Source organism: Camponotus vicinus, unplaced genomic scaffold, assembly GCF_025532165.1.
Source record: "Camponotus vicinus isolate PSW18456_S1 unplaced genomic scaffold, iyCamVici1.0 SCAF_1, whole genome shotgun sequence".
NCBI classification, from domain to species: Eukaryota; Metazoa; Arthropoda; class Insecta; order Hymenoptera; family Formicidae; genus Camponotus; species Camponotus vicinus.
Genome location: NW_028141945.1, coordinates 21,773,010 through 21,792,423, shown reverse-complemented (window position 1 = coordinate 21,792,423; position 19,414 = coordinate 21,773,010). Strand labels below are relative to the sequence as shown.

Here is a 19,414-nt window from a genome sequence, read left to right as displayed (position 1 = left end):
ATTGGACGCTGCAAAAGTTCGTTTAGGGTACTTTCCATTTGGCGACACAAGTCGACACAAGCATCATTCTATCTTTTTTCAGTGAATAATACAAACAAAGATAGAATGACACTTGTGTCGATTTGTGTCGCTAAATGGAAAGCACCCTTAATCAACCAATCAAGAAAGAATTTGATCTATCAAGACGCATATAAACAAACTAACCAATCAAATGTCTAATATATAGAATGTCAAGAATAATTTAAGCAAATTTAAAGAACATTTGTCATTATTGCAATAACTCCTTCTTTATATACATATATACAGGGTGGCCTACGTAAAGTGTTACAAATTTATATCTCGGAAACGAAGCGATTTAGAGAAAAATGTTTTAGACAAAAGTTGTATGGTTTCGAGGGGGACATAAGATGGTGCCATTAGTTTGACCTTGAAGAGTTACCTGAAGATCACGTGAAGGTCACCTCCAACTTTTTAAATGGGACACCCTATATGCTTTTGCATATTCTTGTAGCTCATCTCGAGAGCTTTCCAAAACACTATAATTAAGTTAGTTTTCACTAAGTACTTTCCGAGTTATGAGGATTGAAATCATTTCTTAATTTTACATAGACCATAAAATATCTAGTAAAATATTCATTTTTCGATTATCTTACATTAATACTTTTATGTATAAAATAATGAGAGGAATCAATTGGTGTAAAGAAAACACATAATTATTTCGAAAAAAAAATGTAATTGTTAATTGCAAATTACATTTTTTTTTTCGAAACAATTATGTGTTTTCTTTACACCAATTGATTCCTCTCATTATTTTGTACATAAAAGTATTAATGTAAGATAATCGAAAAATGAATATTTTACTAGATATTTTATGGTTTATGTAAAATTAAGAAATGATTTCAAGCCTCGGAAAGTACTTAATGAAAACTAACTTAATTATAGTATTTTGGAAAGCTCTCGAGATGAGCTACAAGAATATGCAAAAGCATATAGGGTGTCTCATTTAAAAAGTTGGAGGTGACCTTCACGTGATCTTCAGGTGACTCTTCAAGGTCAAACTAATGGCACCATCTTATGTCCCCCTCAAAACCATACAACTTTTGTCTGAAACATTTTTCTCTAAATTGCTACGTTTCCGAGATATAAATTTATAACACTTTACGTGGGCCACCTTGTATATAAAAGGAAATAAATACCAAAAATTATATTAAAATTATATTATAAAAGGAAATTAATAGCGCGTACCTTGTATATTTTAATAAAAATTTAAATTTGATTAACCACAGAAGACAACATCAAAAGGAGCTTAAATTTCCCTACCGAGTGATTAAATTTCAATCTTTAATGTCCAATCGAAGCGCATCCCTCGATGCGGGAAACCTTTAATAATCTATACCAAGATGGAAAACTCGAGTAATTGCTCGCGCACGCATGCGCGGTAGGAAGCCACGCGACAGCCAATCAACGTCGCGCTCATCGAAATTACTCGACGTTGATTGGCTGTCGCGTGGCTTCCTATCGCGCATGCGTGCGCGAGCAATTTTATTCGCGTTTCCCATCTCGGTATCGACCATCAAAGGTTCCCGCATCGAGGGGAGAGAGAGATAAGCTCTTCTCGGTTCGAATGATTTATTCGTTTGTTCCACGTATAATAGAGGACTGCGAAGTACTCGCGGACGAGGCGCGTCGATAACAAGAGAGAACTTGTAATCACATCGCCGTCGAGGATCGTGAAAGAAAGGAATCCCGCGCGCGCACGTCGAGGCTAATAATGTTTAAGAGTGGTCCCGATACGCAGCGTTGAATCGACGATCGGGAAGTTTTAGTGCAACCACGATACACGACGACGACGACGACGACGACGGCGACGCAATGCGCGACTAGGTATCGTGATGTAAATAAACGTACGCGCGATACGATCAGCTGCTGTTCCGATTCCGCGACTCTCGTGGCCCCCGTCGAGGAAGAACGCAATCTCCAAGTAAGAAACTGCGCGATATATACGAACAACCGTTAGTCGCGCACACGTACACACAGATACATATATATTTATATATATATATATATATGCATATACACACATACACATACACACACGTACGCGCACTTATACGCGGCCAAGCTCGCGCGAGATAGAGAGAGAGAGAGAGAGAGAGAGATTTTTCCCCGAGTACGTACGCTCTTGGCGCGGCCCCCGCGACTTCCTGCCTTCCTCGCGCGCGACGAGCAGGGCCAGCAGGAGCAGGACCGGCCAGTCGATCGTCCCGTGTTTTTGTTTCTCGCGCGTGGCGAGCGAGCACGACAGTAGGATGTTTCGAGCGTCGCGCGCCTCGTGAGGAAAGATCCAAGAGAGAGAATCTTGGCCATCCCTCTCGTTCGACGAGGAGGCGAGGAGGCGAGAAAAAGAGGGGAAGAAGGAAACAGCGAGAAACGAGAAGGAGGAATCGTCGAGTCGACGACGATCTGAATCCGCGGGCGCCCGAGATAAGCACGGTCGGAGGACGTCGGGACATCGCTCCCCCCCTCCCTCTCGATCACCCCGTCGACGGGATCGCAGGATGGCATCGTCCACGGTGGCCGTTCCGTCCGGGGCCGCCGCGGTGCCGCCAACGACCAACGGCGGCATCGCCACCGCGACTGGCACCGAGGAGATCGACGGCGACATGTTCGGCGAGCGCAGCTCCGTCAACTCCGTCGGCGGCTACAACAGCGGCAACCCCGGCGATGCCCTGGAGGAGATAACGTGCGGCAACGGCGAGGCCAACGATCAGGGCTGCGCCTTGTGCATGAGCAAGCTGTGCTCGCCCAGGGTGCTCTCCTGCCTCCACGTGTTCTGCGAGACTTGTCTGGACAAGCTCCTCATGGACGAGGCCGGGGACTCGAAAGTGGGCTCGATCATAAGCTGTCCCGCTTGCCATCAAGAGACTTCCGTTAGTTCTAAGGGCGCCGCGTCGCTCACGTGCGACTTCGTTCTCACTAATATATTGGATATGTCCGCTATCGAGAACATGGCAGTACTATGTACCTCCTGCAAGGCCAAAGAGAGCGCCGTGGCGCGCTGTTCGGATTGCGCCAATTTCCTGTGTCCAAATTGCAACACGGCGCATCAGTTTATGCGTTGCTTCGAGCACCATAAAGTAGTTGCCTTTGAAGATTTGAAGCAATCCAACGAAGCTATTCCGATACACAAACCAATATTTTGCGAATGTCATCCTGCTGAAAATATGAAGTTTTACTGTCACACGTGCCAGGTACGTCTATGGGAAATAAATCATCATTTTCGATAAAGATTGCGTAAATATTTCTCCACTAATACAGCTTTATAATATTGATTGGAACGCTTAAGCATTTAGAACAATAATATTAATTGTATAACTATAATTTCAGCTACAAATTCTGTACATTGATAGTTTTTTCAAATTAAATTTTTATAAATATAAATAAAATTTTTAAATATATAGAATATATTCATATAGAGATTGCACATTATAATTTATATAATTATATAGCTTGAAAATTATACTTTATTCTGTACACATATGAAAAAAGAATTGAAACATTGATTGTATTTTTAAATAATTTGTAAATATAATTATTGATTGCAGAAAAAACAATAAATATTTTATAGAAATGAAAATTTATTTCAAAACAAGAAAAATTAATAAATAATATAAATACTTTCATATATTTTTATCTTTATATATTTATGTATTATTTTATATGTCCTTGAATTTTATAAATTATCTCAGTTTAATTTTGATATTTAATAAAATCTCAAGTATATATATAAAGTTAAATTGTATGATTAGGAACCTATTTGCAATGAATGTCTGCTTGTGGAGCACAAAGCACCGGAGCATCAATATGAACGACTGACAGATGCAGAACCACGACAAAAGGAAGAATTAGTCAATTTGATGGCTGATAGTAAAGCGAAAATTGTTGAATGCGATCAAGTTTCGGCACAATTGGAGAATGCGCTCAGCGAGCTGCAAGTACAACATGACCAAGCAAAAGATTTAATTACAGAGACTTTTCAAAGTTACAAGGCCATATTGGAGAACTGTAGAGATAATGCATTAACTGAGCTTGAAAAATTGCATTCTGACAGAGAGCTTGAAATCATGGACACTTTTCACAGGTATGTGCATGTTTCATAGCTATCTATATTTTATAAAATAAGATATTATATTTAATACATTTCAATATATTTGAATTTTGTTATAGTGTCGAAAAAACTGTAGAAAAAATAGAGGATGCTTGTCGTTTCACTTCGAGGCTCCTAGAACACGGCGATGCGGTAGAAATTTTGGCCCTCCGTCGTATTGTAAGAGCTCGGTTGATGAATTTAGTTAAAAATACACCAAAACACAATGTAACATTCTCTATTGAATTTCAAACGGATTATAATCAATTTGAGAATACTGTAAAGGTAAATATGCGTAATTAATTATACTTTGGATCAAATTAAATTATATCAATATATCTCACAAATTCATGTATGATATTATTATAGGAAGTATTTGGAAAATTTCATACTGAAAGTACACCGGAAGTGAAACCTATTCCTGAACCAATTTCAACAGTATCAGGAGTCTCTACAAATCAGCCAATGGTTCATACTACTTCAATGGGTTGTCCAAGTTCCATCAGTACAAGCTCTCCCATTTCACTTCCTACGTCAATGCAATCCTCTTTTGAAGGTGAACCCTCATTTGTTATACCACCGACTTCGAGTCCTCAAAATATTCCGCCACCTCCACCGCCCGTACCTCTTCCACCAGGTACAGTTCCTATCCATGGGCTGACTAGTATCCAAGAATATAATTTACAACAACTGGCCAGTTTAGCGGAGAAGGTAGAGATGGTGGGTGACACTGGTGTAGTTGGACCTAGCTCAAACCCTAGTCCAACTCCGTCCTTTACTTTGGCAGACTTATTTGCTGGGGATCTAAGTTCAACAAGCCATGCCATCAATAATTTACAAGCTCTTGCAAAATTAGGAAATACTCTTGGTAATCAAGGTAAGGAATACAATTAAAAAATGAACAATCAATTTTTGAATTTGCTGCAGTTTATTTTTGTACTATTCTCTCTTCCGCAAATGCTATAATTTTTCATAAAACAGATATTCTAGAATTACTACAATCTTTATTTTTCAGTTTTTCAGTACACATTTTGTATACAATGTATTTAATTGTTATTAATCATGTGTTTTATCTATGTATTACTTCTGTTCTCTTTATATTATTAAAAACCTTTTATTTTTTATCACATACTAAAAAAATTTCAAAATTACACAAGTTATATTTCCATTGTCATATGATCATAATGTGTCTAATTTTGTCTAAATTTATTTCAAATATGTAGATCTGGGAAATGCTACTATTAACGGTGGTAGTGGATTAGTATTGGGACGTGGACCTTCACCAGCCATTGTAGATACCCCAAGTCTGGGTCCTTTGGCTGCCAATAGTCTATTAAATGGAGGATTTCAACCATTGTCCTCTTCTACTTCACCGATACTTTCACAGGGTGCTGGTAAGATTATTCTAATATCTATATAATTGATATTGATTTAAAAAAAAATTGATTAAAAGAAACCAATTTTATTCATCAAATAACCTAGTTATAAAAAATAAAAATAAAATGGTTTTAAATTATTGCATTTGCTTTTATTAATATTGCTATTTTATTTTTAGATGACTTAATAGGCGATTCTATGCATAGCATGCCTGTAGTAGTAGGAAATACCGTTGCCAATGTAACTGGATCAGGGACTGGGAATTATCCTGCCCATCCAAGGTCTCAGAATACGAAATTGACGCCTATGCATATCCGGAGCAAGTTTGGACAATTAGGACCCAGTAAAGGACAGTTTAATTCGCCTCACGGATTTTGTCTGGGAACTGATGAAGATATTATTGTTGCAGATACGAATAATCATAGGATTCAGGTAATTATCTTATATAAAGTATAAAGATAACTACATTTCTCTATAGGGAAAAAAATAGACTATAAATCTTATAATAAATTTTATGTATATTAATTCCAGATTTTTGATAAGACTGGTACTTTCAAATTTCAATTTGGTGTTCCTGGTAAAGAAGAGGGACAATTGTGGTATCCTAGAAAAGTGGCTGTTATGAGAAATAATGGCAAATTTGTTGTATGTGATCGTGGAAATGAACGATCTCGAATGCAGATATTTACAAAGAACGGTCACTTTATCAAGAAGATCGCTATTCGTTACATCGATATCGTAGCTGGCCTAGCTGTTACCAGCCAAGGACATATTGTGGCTGTTGACAGTGTGTCGCCAACTGTGTTCGTAATCAGTGATACAGGAGATCTTTTGAGGTGGTTTGACTGCAGTGACTATATGAGAGAACCAAGTGATATCGCAATCAGTGGTAGGCATCATCTTTGTCCTTTTGCCTTAATATATAATTTATAATATATAATTATATATATATATATATATATATATATATATATATATATATAATATATATATATATAATTTACAATATATAATTTTTACAATACATGTAATAAAATTACTATTAATAGTTGACAATTTATCCTTAATAATTTTTGTATTCACATATTGCAAAAATTTAATAAATTTATAAATAACGCTCAGTTTACAAAAGTTTAATATAATCGATGCACGCGTATAGAGGCGTGATATAATAATTTATAATTCTACATGACTAAATTTTTAGGCAAAGAATATTTTGTTTGCGACTTCAAAGGACATTGTGTCGTTGTATTTAATGAAGAGGGTAAATTTCTGCGTCGCATTGGCTGTGAGAATGTAACAAACTTCCCAAACGGGATCGATATTAGCGACGCAGGAGATGTATTAATTGGAGATTCACATGGCAATCGTTTTCATGTAGCTGTCTTCTCCAGAGCTGGCTCTTTAATCTCAGAATTTGAATGTCCATATGTAAAGGTAGGAGAGAGCATACATTGTTGTACAATTTTAACAATTTAAGACATGTTATATAGGCATATTTTTTTAAATATATTATTTGGGTGTGCCAGTAATAATGTAATAACTTTTGTACTGGTCGGTTACATACAAAAAGAAATGCTTGATAAATAATTTAAAGTTAATATTTTTACAATTTATATTGCATTTCACATTTTATATTTTATTTATCATCTTACACACTAATATGTTTAAAGATGTAGTAATTTTAAAAACTTTTTATAACAATATCTGCATGTTTTGATAATACAATGTTGTATCTTATAGGTGTCTCGATGTTGCGGTCTGAAAATAACTTCGGAAGGATATATTGTAACACTGGCCAAAAATAACCACCATGTCCTTGTATTAAACACTCTTTATATATTGTGAAGTGGCATCAGACGAGTAAGTATGTTGTAACTTTCTTCTGCAAGTGAAAACTTCTTTGGAAACTGCTCTCAACGAAAGATGGGAAGGGCATGCCCAAGGCATTACGTTCCAATTTTGGGCCTATTGAAGCAATAGAAACAAGTGCAGCATGCAGCTTTAATAGTTATAAAAATATAATGCGTCCCCGTTTTATGAAAGTAACAATATTGAAAACAAAAAAAAGCAGAAAGATAATGTACGTCTCCGACCAAACAGTATAATAGTAACTTAGCAATTTGCATTTTGGTAAACTGCCAAAGTAAATTAAATTAACTAAGTGGAACCAGTTTATTGAGAAAAAGAAAGAAAAGAAGGAGCAGTAAGCTATAGTCGACCAACCGGTCAGTTGGGTCGCTTGTAGTAGCGAAAGCAATTTACAATGGCCTTCCGTCAAAATTGGTTGTTGTACATCATTTTTGACACACGTCAGTATTTTAAGTATGTTTATAAATCAAATTATTCTAGTCTCCGACGAGCACTTTTTGCGCGCTGGTTTCGATTCGTGCTCGAAACAAGACGTTCTCTCGTCTTGATTTTTTATTAATCAAGAATGTTTGTCTTCTTAGTCCTAACTGATGCTTCAAGATGCATATATAAGTACAGAGATTATGTTTAAAAAGTTTTCCTTTAAGAGCTTCTATAAGTAACTAATAAGCTCACAGCAGGATAAAAATTTCATGATAAAAGGATCAAAATTTTTCGCTTAACAGAAAAATAAAAAATGAAAAAAAGAATGTTGCATGCTGCGAGGTAGTTGATAGTACTTCCTGCTCTTATCATATCGTATTTCTAAAGAAGAGAGAATGAAACGATACTCCTCATTGCAGCAGGCACAAAGCTTAATAAGAGCCATGTTCCTGATTTCTTTCTGCGCGTTTGAAAATGATAGTTGAGAACATAATATAAAAACAACGTTAATGTGCAAGGAATAGATTATGGTATGTTGAAAATCAAACATTTAATATCTTATATAAGAAGTGTCATACAGAGAGGATACACTTTGAACATAAAAAAAAAGGAAATAATTATAATATTTACATTTACGAAAAAAAGAAAAAAACGAGTAGATCCCATTTGTGCATTGTTAAAATTAGACGAGACACATAATGGTTACAATATTTACTCAGGATGCTTTATTATGTGTGGTCCATCATATGAATATGAACATATATGCGTGTGTGAATTATATTGGTTTGTGGTGCTAGTGAATAATGTATCCATACCGTGTAAATGTATTTGTTATAAAATTACAGAAATCGTTCCCGCGCATTTTTTTTTTACAAAATGAAAGGCAACGATTTCGCGTAATATATTATATAAGATTCGTAAGAGTACCATATACCACCGGTATCATAGGGACGATACTTTATCTATGTAAAGAAAAAGAACGTACAGTTTGCTAAACAACCTCTATTTATGTATATAATTAACATGAGATCCATTGAAAAAAAAAAGGGAAAAGTAAAACCACATAAAACACATACATATATAGAAATACACATATTTTTTAGGGTTGTTTACATGATCAGCCTTAAGATTTGATTGAACTAAAATGCAATGTGTATACAACATATGTAAATCGGATATTTGGCAGATTGCTACATACTGTGTTACCTTACATTATCTCTACAATAATGTTTAATTACAAATACTATCTTGCCATACCAAATGCTAGGTAGCACACACATTCATATATACATATATAAATATATATATATACACATAAATATATTATATATATGTATATATATACTATATATTTAATATATATACATATAAAATATATATATGTTTATATTTATACTTGACTAGCTTTATCAGATTCGTTTGCATACACGGGAAATTTTCGATATAATATCTGATTTCATTATTCATACGAGACAAAAGTAAAGAGGAAAAAAAAATCAGACGAATGAGAAACACACAAAAAGAGCAGTACTAGGAGGCTATTTTAAAGCTCGCGCATATAACATCGGCATTTGTAGTAAATTGCACGAAGCCTACGTATACATACACCTAAGCTAATCAGTCGTACTCATCTTTCGTGTAACGTTAGAAGTTTTAATTTTATATGTAAAAAGGAAAAAAAGAAAAGAAAAACTAATTCTGAAATATTTAATAGTCATGATTAGCAGAGTTATATAAATAATGCCTGTGATAATAGTATCGTCAGGATAAGTTGTGTCCTTAAAGAGTCTCTGATGTTGTTGCTAGGTAAATATATTGATTAGAAGTGTATCAATGTGAGATTACCATTGTGGTGCCGTCTGGAAGGTGTGTCTCACAAGCACAATAACACCTAAAATGCAGAGAGCCATCAATCGTCTCTCCGATGATACACATTAAATATAAAAAGGAAAAAAAAGATATTCAAAATAAAAGAGAGAACACATGTTGCAAAAATTTTTGCCAGTCATATTAAAAACTCATAGCGTGTAACGAATGGATGACCATTAACGAGAGGGTCTTTTACCTCACAAAATTATTATATTACGCTCACACCTTATATATACTTGAATATTTTAGTATAGATTTACTCTATTTACATATTTTTATCTGTGGAAGACTACTTGGCTAATTTAGGCCACTGTTGAAATTCACCCCTTATTTGCCTTGATGTTTAAATTACAACAATAATATAAAGAAAAAAGAATAATAAAGAACGAGAATTACTTGTTACGTAAATGGTAATTGTGATAGATTTTTTGATGATTTTTACAATCTCAAAAGTCTTATTATATCCTAATATGTATAGAATTATATAGTCACTCTGTACGTAATAGATAAACTTTGCTTACATTGTTAAACTAATATTTAAAAAAAAAGAAGCTCTCATATAACTATATCCACACTAAACAGTTTTACAACTGACGGTGTAATCGAAGAGAAGATCGTATTTTGGATATATGCAATAGGTTTCCGTGTATTACTTTAGCAGTACTATTTTTATTGCTATACAAAACTTCCAAGGCCTTTTAGGTGCCACAGAGTTTCTCTCCGATTTAATTTCAAGCAGAATTATTTAATTTTACGTATGACCGGATTTTTCTTTTTTTTTTTTTTTTTTATGCGCTGTGCAATTTTATTTACGGTATCGTTTACTTTCGTAACTGTAGTAATTGTCATTTGTTTTATTTATAAATCAAAATTGGCACAAATAATATGTTATTTATTCCTAATTCAAAATTTGCTTTCAACATGCCGTTTTACAAACACTAACTATTTTACGATGCAACACACGAGGAAGACAATTACGAGCATTTCAAAAAGCTGCTCTACTCTAATCTAAAAATAAAATTTAAAATTGCGCAAGACAAAATATTTGTCAATCATAAAATATGTCGTGTATTCGGAGAAGAGAGAAAAAAATTGTTGCTATATATCATACACGTACACATACACATACATACACAGACACGAATATGTTCCTGATTTTGAAAAGAAAGAAAATCGCATATATTATACAATAAGAATTACTGCTGTGCGAGGTTCATAATGACATCTACAATTATATAAATGATAGGATTAACATGACACGACATAAACTGAATTCTAGCCTACGGTTAATCATAGTCTTCCTAGAATCCTAAAAAAAAAAGAGTTATGACTTTGCTATATTGATTAGGGCATGGCCAATTAACATTATATAGCTGGTTATAAATGAAGAGAAAGCGTAACAAAAAAAAAAGGATTATCTTACATTAAATTAACAGCAAATCACTACATTTTATTACACATGGCTTATACATTAAAGATCCGTGATTATTTTTTTTTCTTTTTTTTCATATCTTCAGCATAATTTAAGTTATACATATTTATACATATTTGTAAGTTATTATATATTGAAAGAAAAAGAAAGAGGGAAGAAAAGTCTATGATCAAAAAGAGAAAAAGGCAAAAAAAAAAACGAAAAAAGAAAAAGTTATAGTTATTGTATTATGTGGTAAGCGTTCTGCATTATTTTTGTAACAATATTTTTATTCCTTACTCGCGCGCTCATATACATCGTCTTATATATCACTAATTTTATCTTTATGCAAGCATTATGTGTTCGATTGGCTGTTTCCGACGCTATTATAGCGTACTCTTATCCGGATACATTAGAAATAATTCCTTCTGGCAAATATATATTGCCAGAGGTTTATATATATACGGTTGAGCTTTGCTCCATTTTGATCTATCACATTTTTATTTATGGGATATTTAACTAAAAAAAAAATACGGAACTGCTTCCATATAAATGTGTATTTATATTATTTATATATTGTTTTGTTTAATTGGTTTTATAAAAATTTCTCGATGTATCTCTCTTATTTGAGAGATGATAAGGAAAAAGAACGTTATCGCGGTTTCTATTGCACAACAATTTATTTGCATTTTAGTTGTGTTCTTTTTCACGTTTATTCGTTTTTGCTTTAATTTTTTAATTGTTGTCATATTTTCATTTTTTTGTTTCTTTTTTTCTTTGTTTCAAATACTCAATCTGAGGTGGGATGACAACGAATTGTATTACAGCTTGTCGTACTACTTCATTGAAAGAAGCAGAAGAGAGAGCGATTATATAGTTCGTATAAATGTAACGAGTATTCATATTAATTGTAACTTTACGATTTAACTGCATTCCAAAAATCAATCATTTTATCCTTCACATACACATTTTATGAGATAGATAAATTAAATTCTTTAGTGCCAAAACAGACTAATCAGAGTATTTATATAACATGTATATTGCTTATGAATTGTTTTTATTCCTTATAAGTTTATTTTATTCGTCTCTTTTGAGTTTTTTTTTCGCGTCGTGTCGGGATATCGAAGTTTTTAGAATAAGAAGACAAAAATTATAAGATTAAATCCTTGCTTAGTCAGTTAAAGTACAAATATTTAATATATTCTATCTTTAGACGATAAGTGTAACGCGAAAGGCGTGTTAAAAGGCGTATATACTGTTACTTGGTTTCATTCCTCAAACAGCACTAGCTTTATTTATTTGCATTAGTTTACACAATGTAATACTTAACAGGCTGAGAAATGAGGGTAAAAGAGAAATGCTTTCGCCATTGCCCTGTATATACATACACAGACACACATACGCGTGTAATATTTATTTTAAATATTACAACACACGTTCCTTTTGGAGGTACTTTGTTTACATATCAAATTGACCACTAAACACGCGTTACATACAGTTGCATTCCAACTTGGTATGCTAAAAGGTGTCGACGTTTCAAGTAGCATACCCACGAATATACCCTTGATCTCTCCCGCGTTTCCACTTTAATTTTAAGTAGCGATTGCGAGGTTGAACGAGAACAACTTTCTGCGGTAAAGCGATTGCATTTATTTATCGGCATTACATCGATTTCGTTCGTCGAAGGCTTTTCTTGTTAGCAACGGATTGACTTGTCATAAGCGCGGAGAATAAGCATCTGTTGTAACGTCAAGGGCGATCGTTTTACCGAAAGTTTAGCCTGGTACATTTCTCTACGCAAAATTAGTTTAGCATTAGTTTTTCTCGGATTTATATCTAACACACATGAATAACATGTATTCGGAATGAACTTTTTTTTTTTTTTCAATTATTTTTAACTTGTATTATACACAACATTATATCTGTAATAGAGCTGTCTTGTGTGCGAAAACTGATTATGGATTACGCTGTGTAAACCATGTTTTCCTGAAACCTCCATTGGTATTTTGCATAAGAAACGAACTATATCTCCGGAAAAGGAAAAGATTTTAAATGTTCCGACATCACACTTCTACTTCAAAATGTAAACTGTATGAGAATAGTACAACTGATGAGAAAAGATAAATTGTAATGCAATATGGAAAGCGTGAAATATATACCGATATATTTTTTATATGCTAATGGGATGCCAAGGAGCATGGTCACCTTGTAATGTATTATTTAGAGCTATACACGTCCAGGTCGCGCGACTGTGTACACACAAATCAGTTTCCTCGAAAACTATTACTCAGCCTTTGTATTAAGCACCTTCTCCATCCCCTGTCGTCGGACTTGAATTTCAAAGTATTTCAATATGTATCTATCTCTTAGTTTACGAGTTTTACGAATTTTTAATCTTCCAAAGTTTATCAAGGCTAGTCCCCGAGATATCTGTAACACAGATCTACAACTCTCTTTTTTTTTCCTGTTTTTATTTTTCTTTTTATTTACGGCATATCAGCTTTTTTTCTATATATATCTTGTATCTATCTACAAAATTTTAAGTTTCATTTTTATATAAAATATATTCAAATTTAATGGTATTATACGTATACACATCTATATACACTTTTACAAAAAAAAAAGGAAAAAAAATATTTTAATCTACATACCGTATTACATAATTAAAGATATGGGACATTTGCTACTTATATATATATTTGTCAAATGTATTATATTGAAAATATTTTATTATAGGATGGACACAGAATTTAGCCTTAAAAAAAAAAAAAAATAAATAAATGCTCTCCGTTGATCGTACATTGCTTCATCATATCAACTCAATTTGCCATTGCCTGTCAATTCATATGTACTATCCTATACTAAGATATTCTCAAATGATATATCACTATATGCAGTTACTTGAAACGTGTAGAGATATACATTCTTGTCTGCGCATAGGCTGCAATGCAATAATAATATATTGTGATGCTCACAAAGCACATAACACATTTTACCAAAATTGTAATGTTTAAATATTTCATGTGATTTTGGAGAAACTGTTATATATTTTTTATTTCCTGCCAATTGTTTAATTTGTAATGTTGTTCTTTGTTCTTTTTCAATAAAGTAATCAACTAAATATCAAATTCTTTTTATTCACAGCAATCTCCTGGGACGCGATTTAATTTATGCGAAACGACTTGTGAATTTTCTCAACTCGATGTTTTTTTTCACACGATATTTTTATCACCGCATTTTTATGTTTACAGATATATTTTACGTAATTCTACATAATTTGGACAATCGTTAGTGATACTTATCTAACAAACAGTAACGATTTGGTACAGGCCTACACATATATAACAGAGATTATCCACTTTAGATGTCTTTATTCGAAATCGATATATCTATACATACAGATCACGTCCTGTATTTTGGAAATATATTTATTCAGAGCCGGAGTCCTTTCTGCCGTACTGCTGTTTTGGTAATTCGTCCTGTAATTCGAGAACGTGTTCTATGGGTTTCGGTTTTCCATCGTCGCCGATGCGGCAAGGACGCACGACTCCCTCTCTAAACAACATTATTTCGATATATTTTTTTATATATAAAAAATATACGACCACACATTGTAGCGGTTTACAGATGATATTACAGATTTACATATATATACATATAAAAAAAATAGTAATATTATAAATGCGTAAAAATAATGGCTTTAGGATTAGACGACTGATATGATTGTATATCTCGCGCATATCTTTTTAATCTGTGACAAATAAATAAAGTCTCAATATGCACAGCTCACCTCGTTAACTTGTCAACAAGATTTACTAGTTGTAAGGCTTCGTATTCCTTTTGCGCATCCGTCATACCTTCAAGCGGATTTGATTTGGGACTCTCGAAACATCCGGTTACTGGGTTTATTCTTGATATGAAGAACATTATTTGTAAAATATTCGAGACGAAATTTCACCTTTGAAATAAATCTTGTACTTACTGCTCTTTAACCTTTAGATATTCTTCCGTTTCACTGTCTTCCGATTCCGAAGAATAATTCGTCTCCGCCTGGCTAGACTTGGCTAATAGTCCTTTCTTGGCGAACATACCTGCCGCATTTCCATATCCTGTATATTTCACCATGCGACTAACTGTAGAAAAAAATATTTATTATAACTGTGGTATTCTCTGGATATTCTGGTAATTTTGGATGAAATCGTCCTGTAAGAATTATATGAGATGTTTTAATAAAACAGATAAATACCTTTCTCTTTACAAAGGATAAATAAAAGTTCTGCAACTAGGTCACGTAATTCTGTGAGAGGCGAAGTTAATAATTTACATAATTTGGCTCTCAATGTCGTTCCTTCTTCAGGGCGATTCATCACATCTTTTAATGGAGGTAAAATCTGAAATTATAAAATTTATATTTTATATTTGTAAATTATATATTATATAATTATATTATATTAATTTATACTATATTTGTAAATTTGGAAAATTTTAATTTATAAAAATTAATAAATATAAGACTCGAAATATAAAATTAAACAAAACAGTTATAATGGCAATACGAGTCGAGTGTCGATGTTATAACACATTTATTTATAATACAATCAAATAAATATTGATATTAAAGAATACAAAGAGAGGATAGCGAACGTTTCGACCCTATTTTTGGGTCATCTTCAGCGCGAAAGTATATAATAAAAGATAATATAATGAAAAAAATATAATAACAAAGTGTTTTATACCGGAGTCTGTTACAAAGGGTGCTGTCTAAAGCGATAATAAATGTCTCGGTATCTCATTATCTTGACGATGCCTACGTAAAAACAAAGGACAAAAGTAAAATAAGTTAAATAAATAATGTAACTAATATATGAACAAAGAAAGAAAAAAGTACTAAGAATTAAAGATGAAATTACGAGATTGAAATGTCAATTTATTAAAAATGATCTAAATAAATATAAACTGAACATAAAGTCAAAGAAATAAAATAAATAAGTTATAAATAAGTTAAATAAATAATATAACTAATATGAACATAGAAAGAAAAAAGTACTAAGAATTAAACATGAAAATTACGAGATTGAAATTATTTTAATGTCAATTTATTAAAAATGATCTAAATAAACTGAACATATAGTCAAAGAAATAAAAATTAAAAGGTTAAAAGATAAGAAGTTAAAACTACGGAAATAAGACTTACTTCCAGGCATCGAAGATAATGACGCGCCGAGGAGACGAATAGAGACAATTTAATATCTCCGAAGACAAAGATCGACTCGTCTTTAACGGATAAATGTGACTTATATATAAACGGTAAAGAGAGTCAAGTAATGTATAAATGTACACATACGCAAAGTCGCAGACCTATTTGTTATGATAGAAACTATGTTAAATTTCAAATGAAAAACTTCATCAGGGCTCATAAGGCTTTCTTTTTTATGATTTTAATAGATTATTCATGAAAAAAATTTGATTACTCGAAAAATAATATCTCAATTTGAGATTATGAAATTTTACCTGCAATCTTACATATTTGCGAATAATCCTCTTTGACTTGACGAGTCTAATTAATGCAGTAACTATTGGAGAAATATTTTCTATCAAATTCTTCGTATAGTCTAATCTTTGATTTAAAAATCTAAGCAAAACGCATATAGCGCTCATATCCATATTTTGATATACATTTTTGCAATCGTCGCTCTCAACAGATTGTATAATTGGTGTGTAACAACTAGATGGTATTACAGTCAATAAGTTGACGACATTGCTATAAAATAATACATATATCAGAATAGGTATAGTTTTTCTCGCAACACACAATACCTATTATTATCACCAAAATATATTTTACCTTTCCAAATCATCTTGTTGTATCGGATATTTAAAAATTAACAATTTATATAAAATTAATACTAAATTTTTATATTTCTCTTGATCTTCAACTCCAGTATCATCAGAATGTATGTACAAATTAAATAGAACTTTTAAAACTTCACAAACTATTGTTATTTCTTCATTCTGAAAATAATATTTAAGGTCATTTTTAGATATAAATATGTATATGTATATATAAATATATATCCGCGTATATATGTATAAACTTACAATATGTAATAAATTTCTTTACCTTAATTACAGTTGTCTTATTATCACAATTTTGTGTCACAAATTCCTCTATTATTTTAATAAGACATATATCACCACATAAATCAGTTCTGACTATATCCCTTGTAGATATATTTAATGCAGTAAGAAGAAATAGTATTCTCATGTCAAATAATTTGACATTGTAGGGAACATTAGTTGTATAGTTTTTAACACGATCAATAAGATAAGGCAAGGAAGATATTAATACTTTCGATTGTTGCACTTTTACACTATTAAATAATAAGTTGCACAATAATTTTAGTGATTCTATTGTAACTGCAATTAAAAATATGTATAAAAATACATATATCATCTAATAAATGTAAACGGTATAAATACATGTAGAAATTATTTTATAACATTTATACATATTTTTAAAATTAAATTATTAATCTAAAAATATATATTGCATTTATCTGCCTAATCCATAGAAAAAATTTTCTAATTATTGTTACCAATTGTATATGAGATTTGTTCTTCTTCGCATATTTTTGTCAAGACTGCATTTTGCAATATAATTTTTATTGCCTCGTTAGTAATTAATTCATTCAAATTGGTTTTATCTCGACTAAAACATAAAAATGTATAAAAATTATACCAAGTGTACAGAAATATAGCTTACGCATATAGATTTTAAAACATATATTTTAATAATAAATTAAATACATGATCTGTTTCTATATCACATTCATATTTTTCTCAAATCTATGAAATAATAGATAAATTCTTTAAATATAAGGACAATTAAAAAAAAAAATTGTAACATTAGGCTAAATATAATACTGTAATTAACTGTAATTAACTATATAATATTCAATGATAGAATAATAAATTATAATCTATTTATTATTCTAATATTATATTGCAATATGATAATTATTTCTTAGAGAGATTTTAATAATTATTAAATGTTTTTGTAATTTCTCAATTTAATGATGTATTATAGATATTTTGCATTATTGTAATTATTCCATGAGATATATATCTGTAATATAGTCAAATTACCTGAGTATTCTCAAAGCAGCTAAGCAATGATGATGATGGTCTAAATGAGTGTAATCTGTTAAATAATAAAACAATCTCTTCCATAGCTTCTCTCGTAAACAGTTATTGTTCAACTCTTCAAAACTAGTCTTCTTATCATACTAAAACATAAGTTGCAAAACATGAATAATTTGTTGTTTACATTATTTTTAAAATTATAAAAAATTGAGAATATCTTTTTAAATAAATATTAATTCATAGAATAGAATAAGTAAAATAAAGAAAATTAATTTTTGAATGATTACGACATAAAATGTTTAAATTTTATCACACAAAATTGCTGCTAAAGTCAATGAATTAAAATGAAATAAAATTGCTGTAAAGTTTTCAATATAAATTTATAAGAAAAATATATTTTATATTTCGCAATCATATGTATACTCATATATAACACATGATATACTCACAATTTCTAAAAACACAACAATACTGTCACAAAATTCCTCATATGTGCCGGAAATTAATTTCGAAATCAACTCGTCTGTGTTAACCTTTTCCATATCCGTTTTCTTTTAATAATAAACACTTTCGGATCGCATTATATATTTTATTTCATAATAAATCCAAATGGGATTAAAGTTTGACAAGTGAAATCTCGCGAAGAGAAAACGCGTTTAGCAAGAAATGTTTCCATCAGGCAGGTCATAGAGTTCCTCAAGTAAGAGTTAGGACACCGCGTGATGATTTCTGATTGGTCGCGCCATTTGTAGGGAAGCAGTGAGTGAGAAAGAGACAGAGAAAAGAAGAAGGAAGAAGACAAAGCTATTCGAGACGTGTCACGGTAAATAATGTATAGGTATGTATTAAAAATAAATTAATTTTTATATTTCATTTCATATAACGATTATTAAGTGATATTTATTAATAAAACGTATTCTTTTATTGTAAATTTATAAACTTAAAACTGAGATATAACTAACCTTAATGTAAAACTTTACTTATATATAAAAATAGTTTGGAAAGATAATTTTAAAAATTGTTACAGATAAAATGCAATAAATGAAATATAAATGAAAAAAAAAATAAATGAAATATAAATCTCTATTTAATAGAATGTACATGATAGAATAGAATGATATAAGCCTTTCAAATTGCGCGCGCTACAGTTCCCTGTTAATGGCGGACGTTGT

The 19,414-nt window shown here is 31.7% G+C and overlaps 2 protein-coding genes across 3 annotated transcripts; one reads left to right on the top strand and one right to left on the bottom strand.

Annotated features, from left to right (window-relative positions):
- Positions 1 to 1,588: 1,588 nt before the first annotated feature.
- On the top strand, positions 1,589 to 14,220 carry LOC145959525 (protein meiotic P26). Of its 2 annotated transcripts, XM_083078460.1 has the most exons (10): positions 1,589 to 3,251; positions 3,810 to 4,141; positions 4,228 to 4,432; positions 4,517 to 4,703; positions 4,785 to 5,024; positions 5,371 to 5,541; positions 5,703 to 5,956; positions 6,056 to 6,413; positions 6,729 to 6,961; positions 7,268 to 14,220. In XM_083078460.1, the coding sequence occupies exons 1-10, from the start codon at positions 2,559 to 2,561 to the stop codon at positions 7,370 to 7,372; spliced, it is 2,778 nt and encodes a 925-aa protein (XP_082934586.1). In that variant the 5' UTR covers positions 1,589 to 2,558; the 3' UTR covers positions 7,373 to 14,220. The 2 variants fall into 2 exon arrangements, with proteins under 2 accessions (XP_082934586.1, XP_082934585.1); XM_083078459.1 differs by having other exon boundaries at positions 4,517 to 5,024.
- Positions 14,217 to 18,945, bottom strand: Ric8a (ric8 guanine nucleotide exchange factor A). Its single transcript, XM_083078461.1, has 10 exons — positions 18,692 to 18,945; positions 18,246 to 18,385; positions 17,696 to 17,808; positions 17,221 to 17,516; positions 16,945 to 17,111; positions 16,611 to 16,860; positions 15,346 to 15,490; positions 15,082 to 15,232; positions 14,890 to 15,009; positions 14,217 to 14,654 (listed from the first exon to the last, which is right to left on the bottom strand). The coding sequence occupies exons 1-10, from the start codon at positions 18,782 to 18,784 to the stop codon at positions 14,528 to 14,530; spliced, it is 1,602 nt and encodes a 533-aa protein (XP_082934587.1). The 5' UTR covers positions 18,785 to 18,945; the 3' UTR covers positions 14,217 to 14,527.
- Between the last annotated feature and the right edge of the window lie 469 nt (positions 18,946 to 19,414).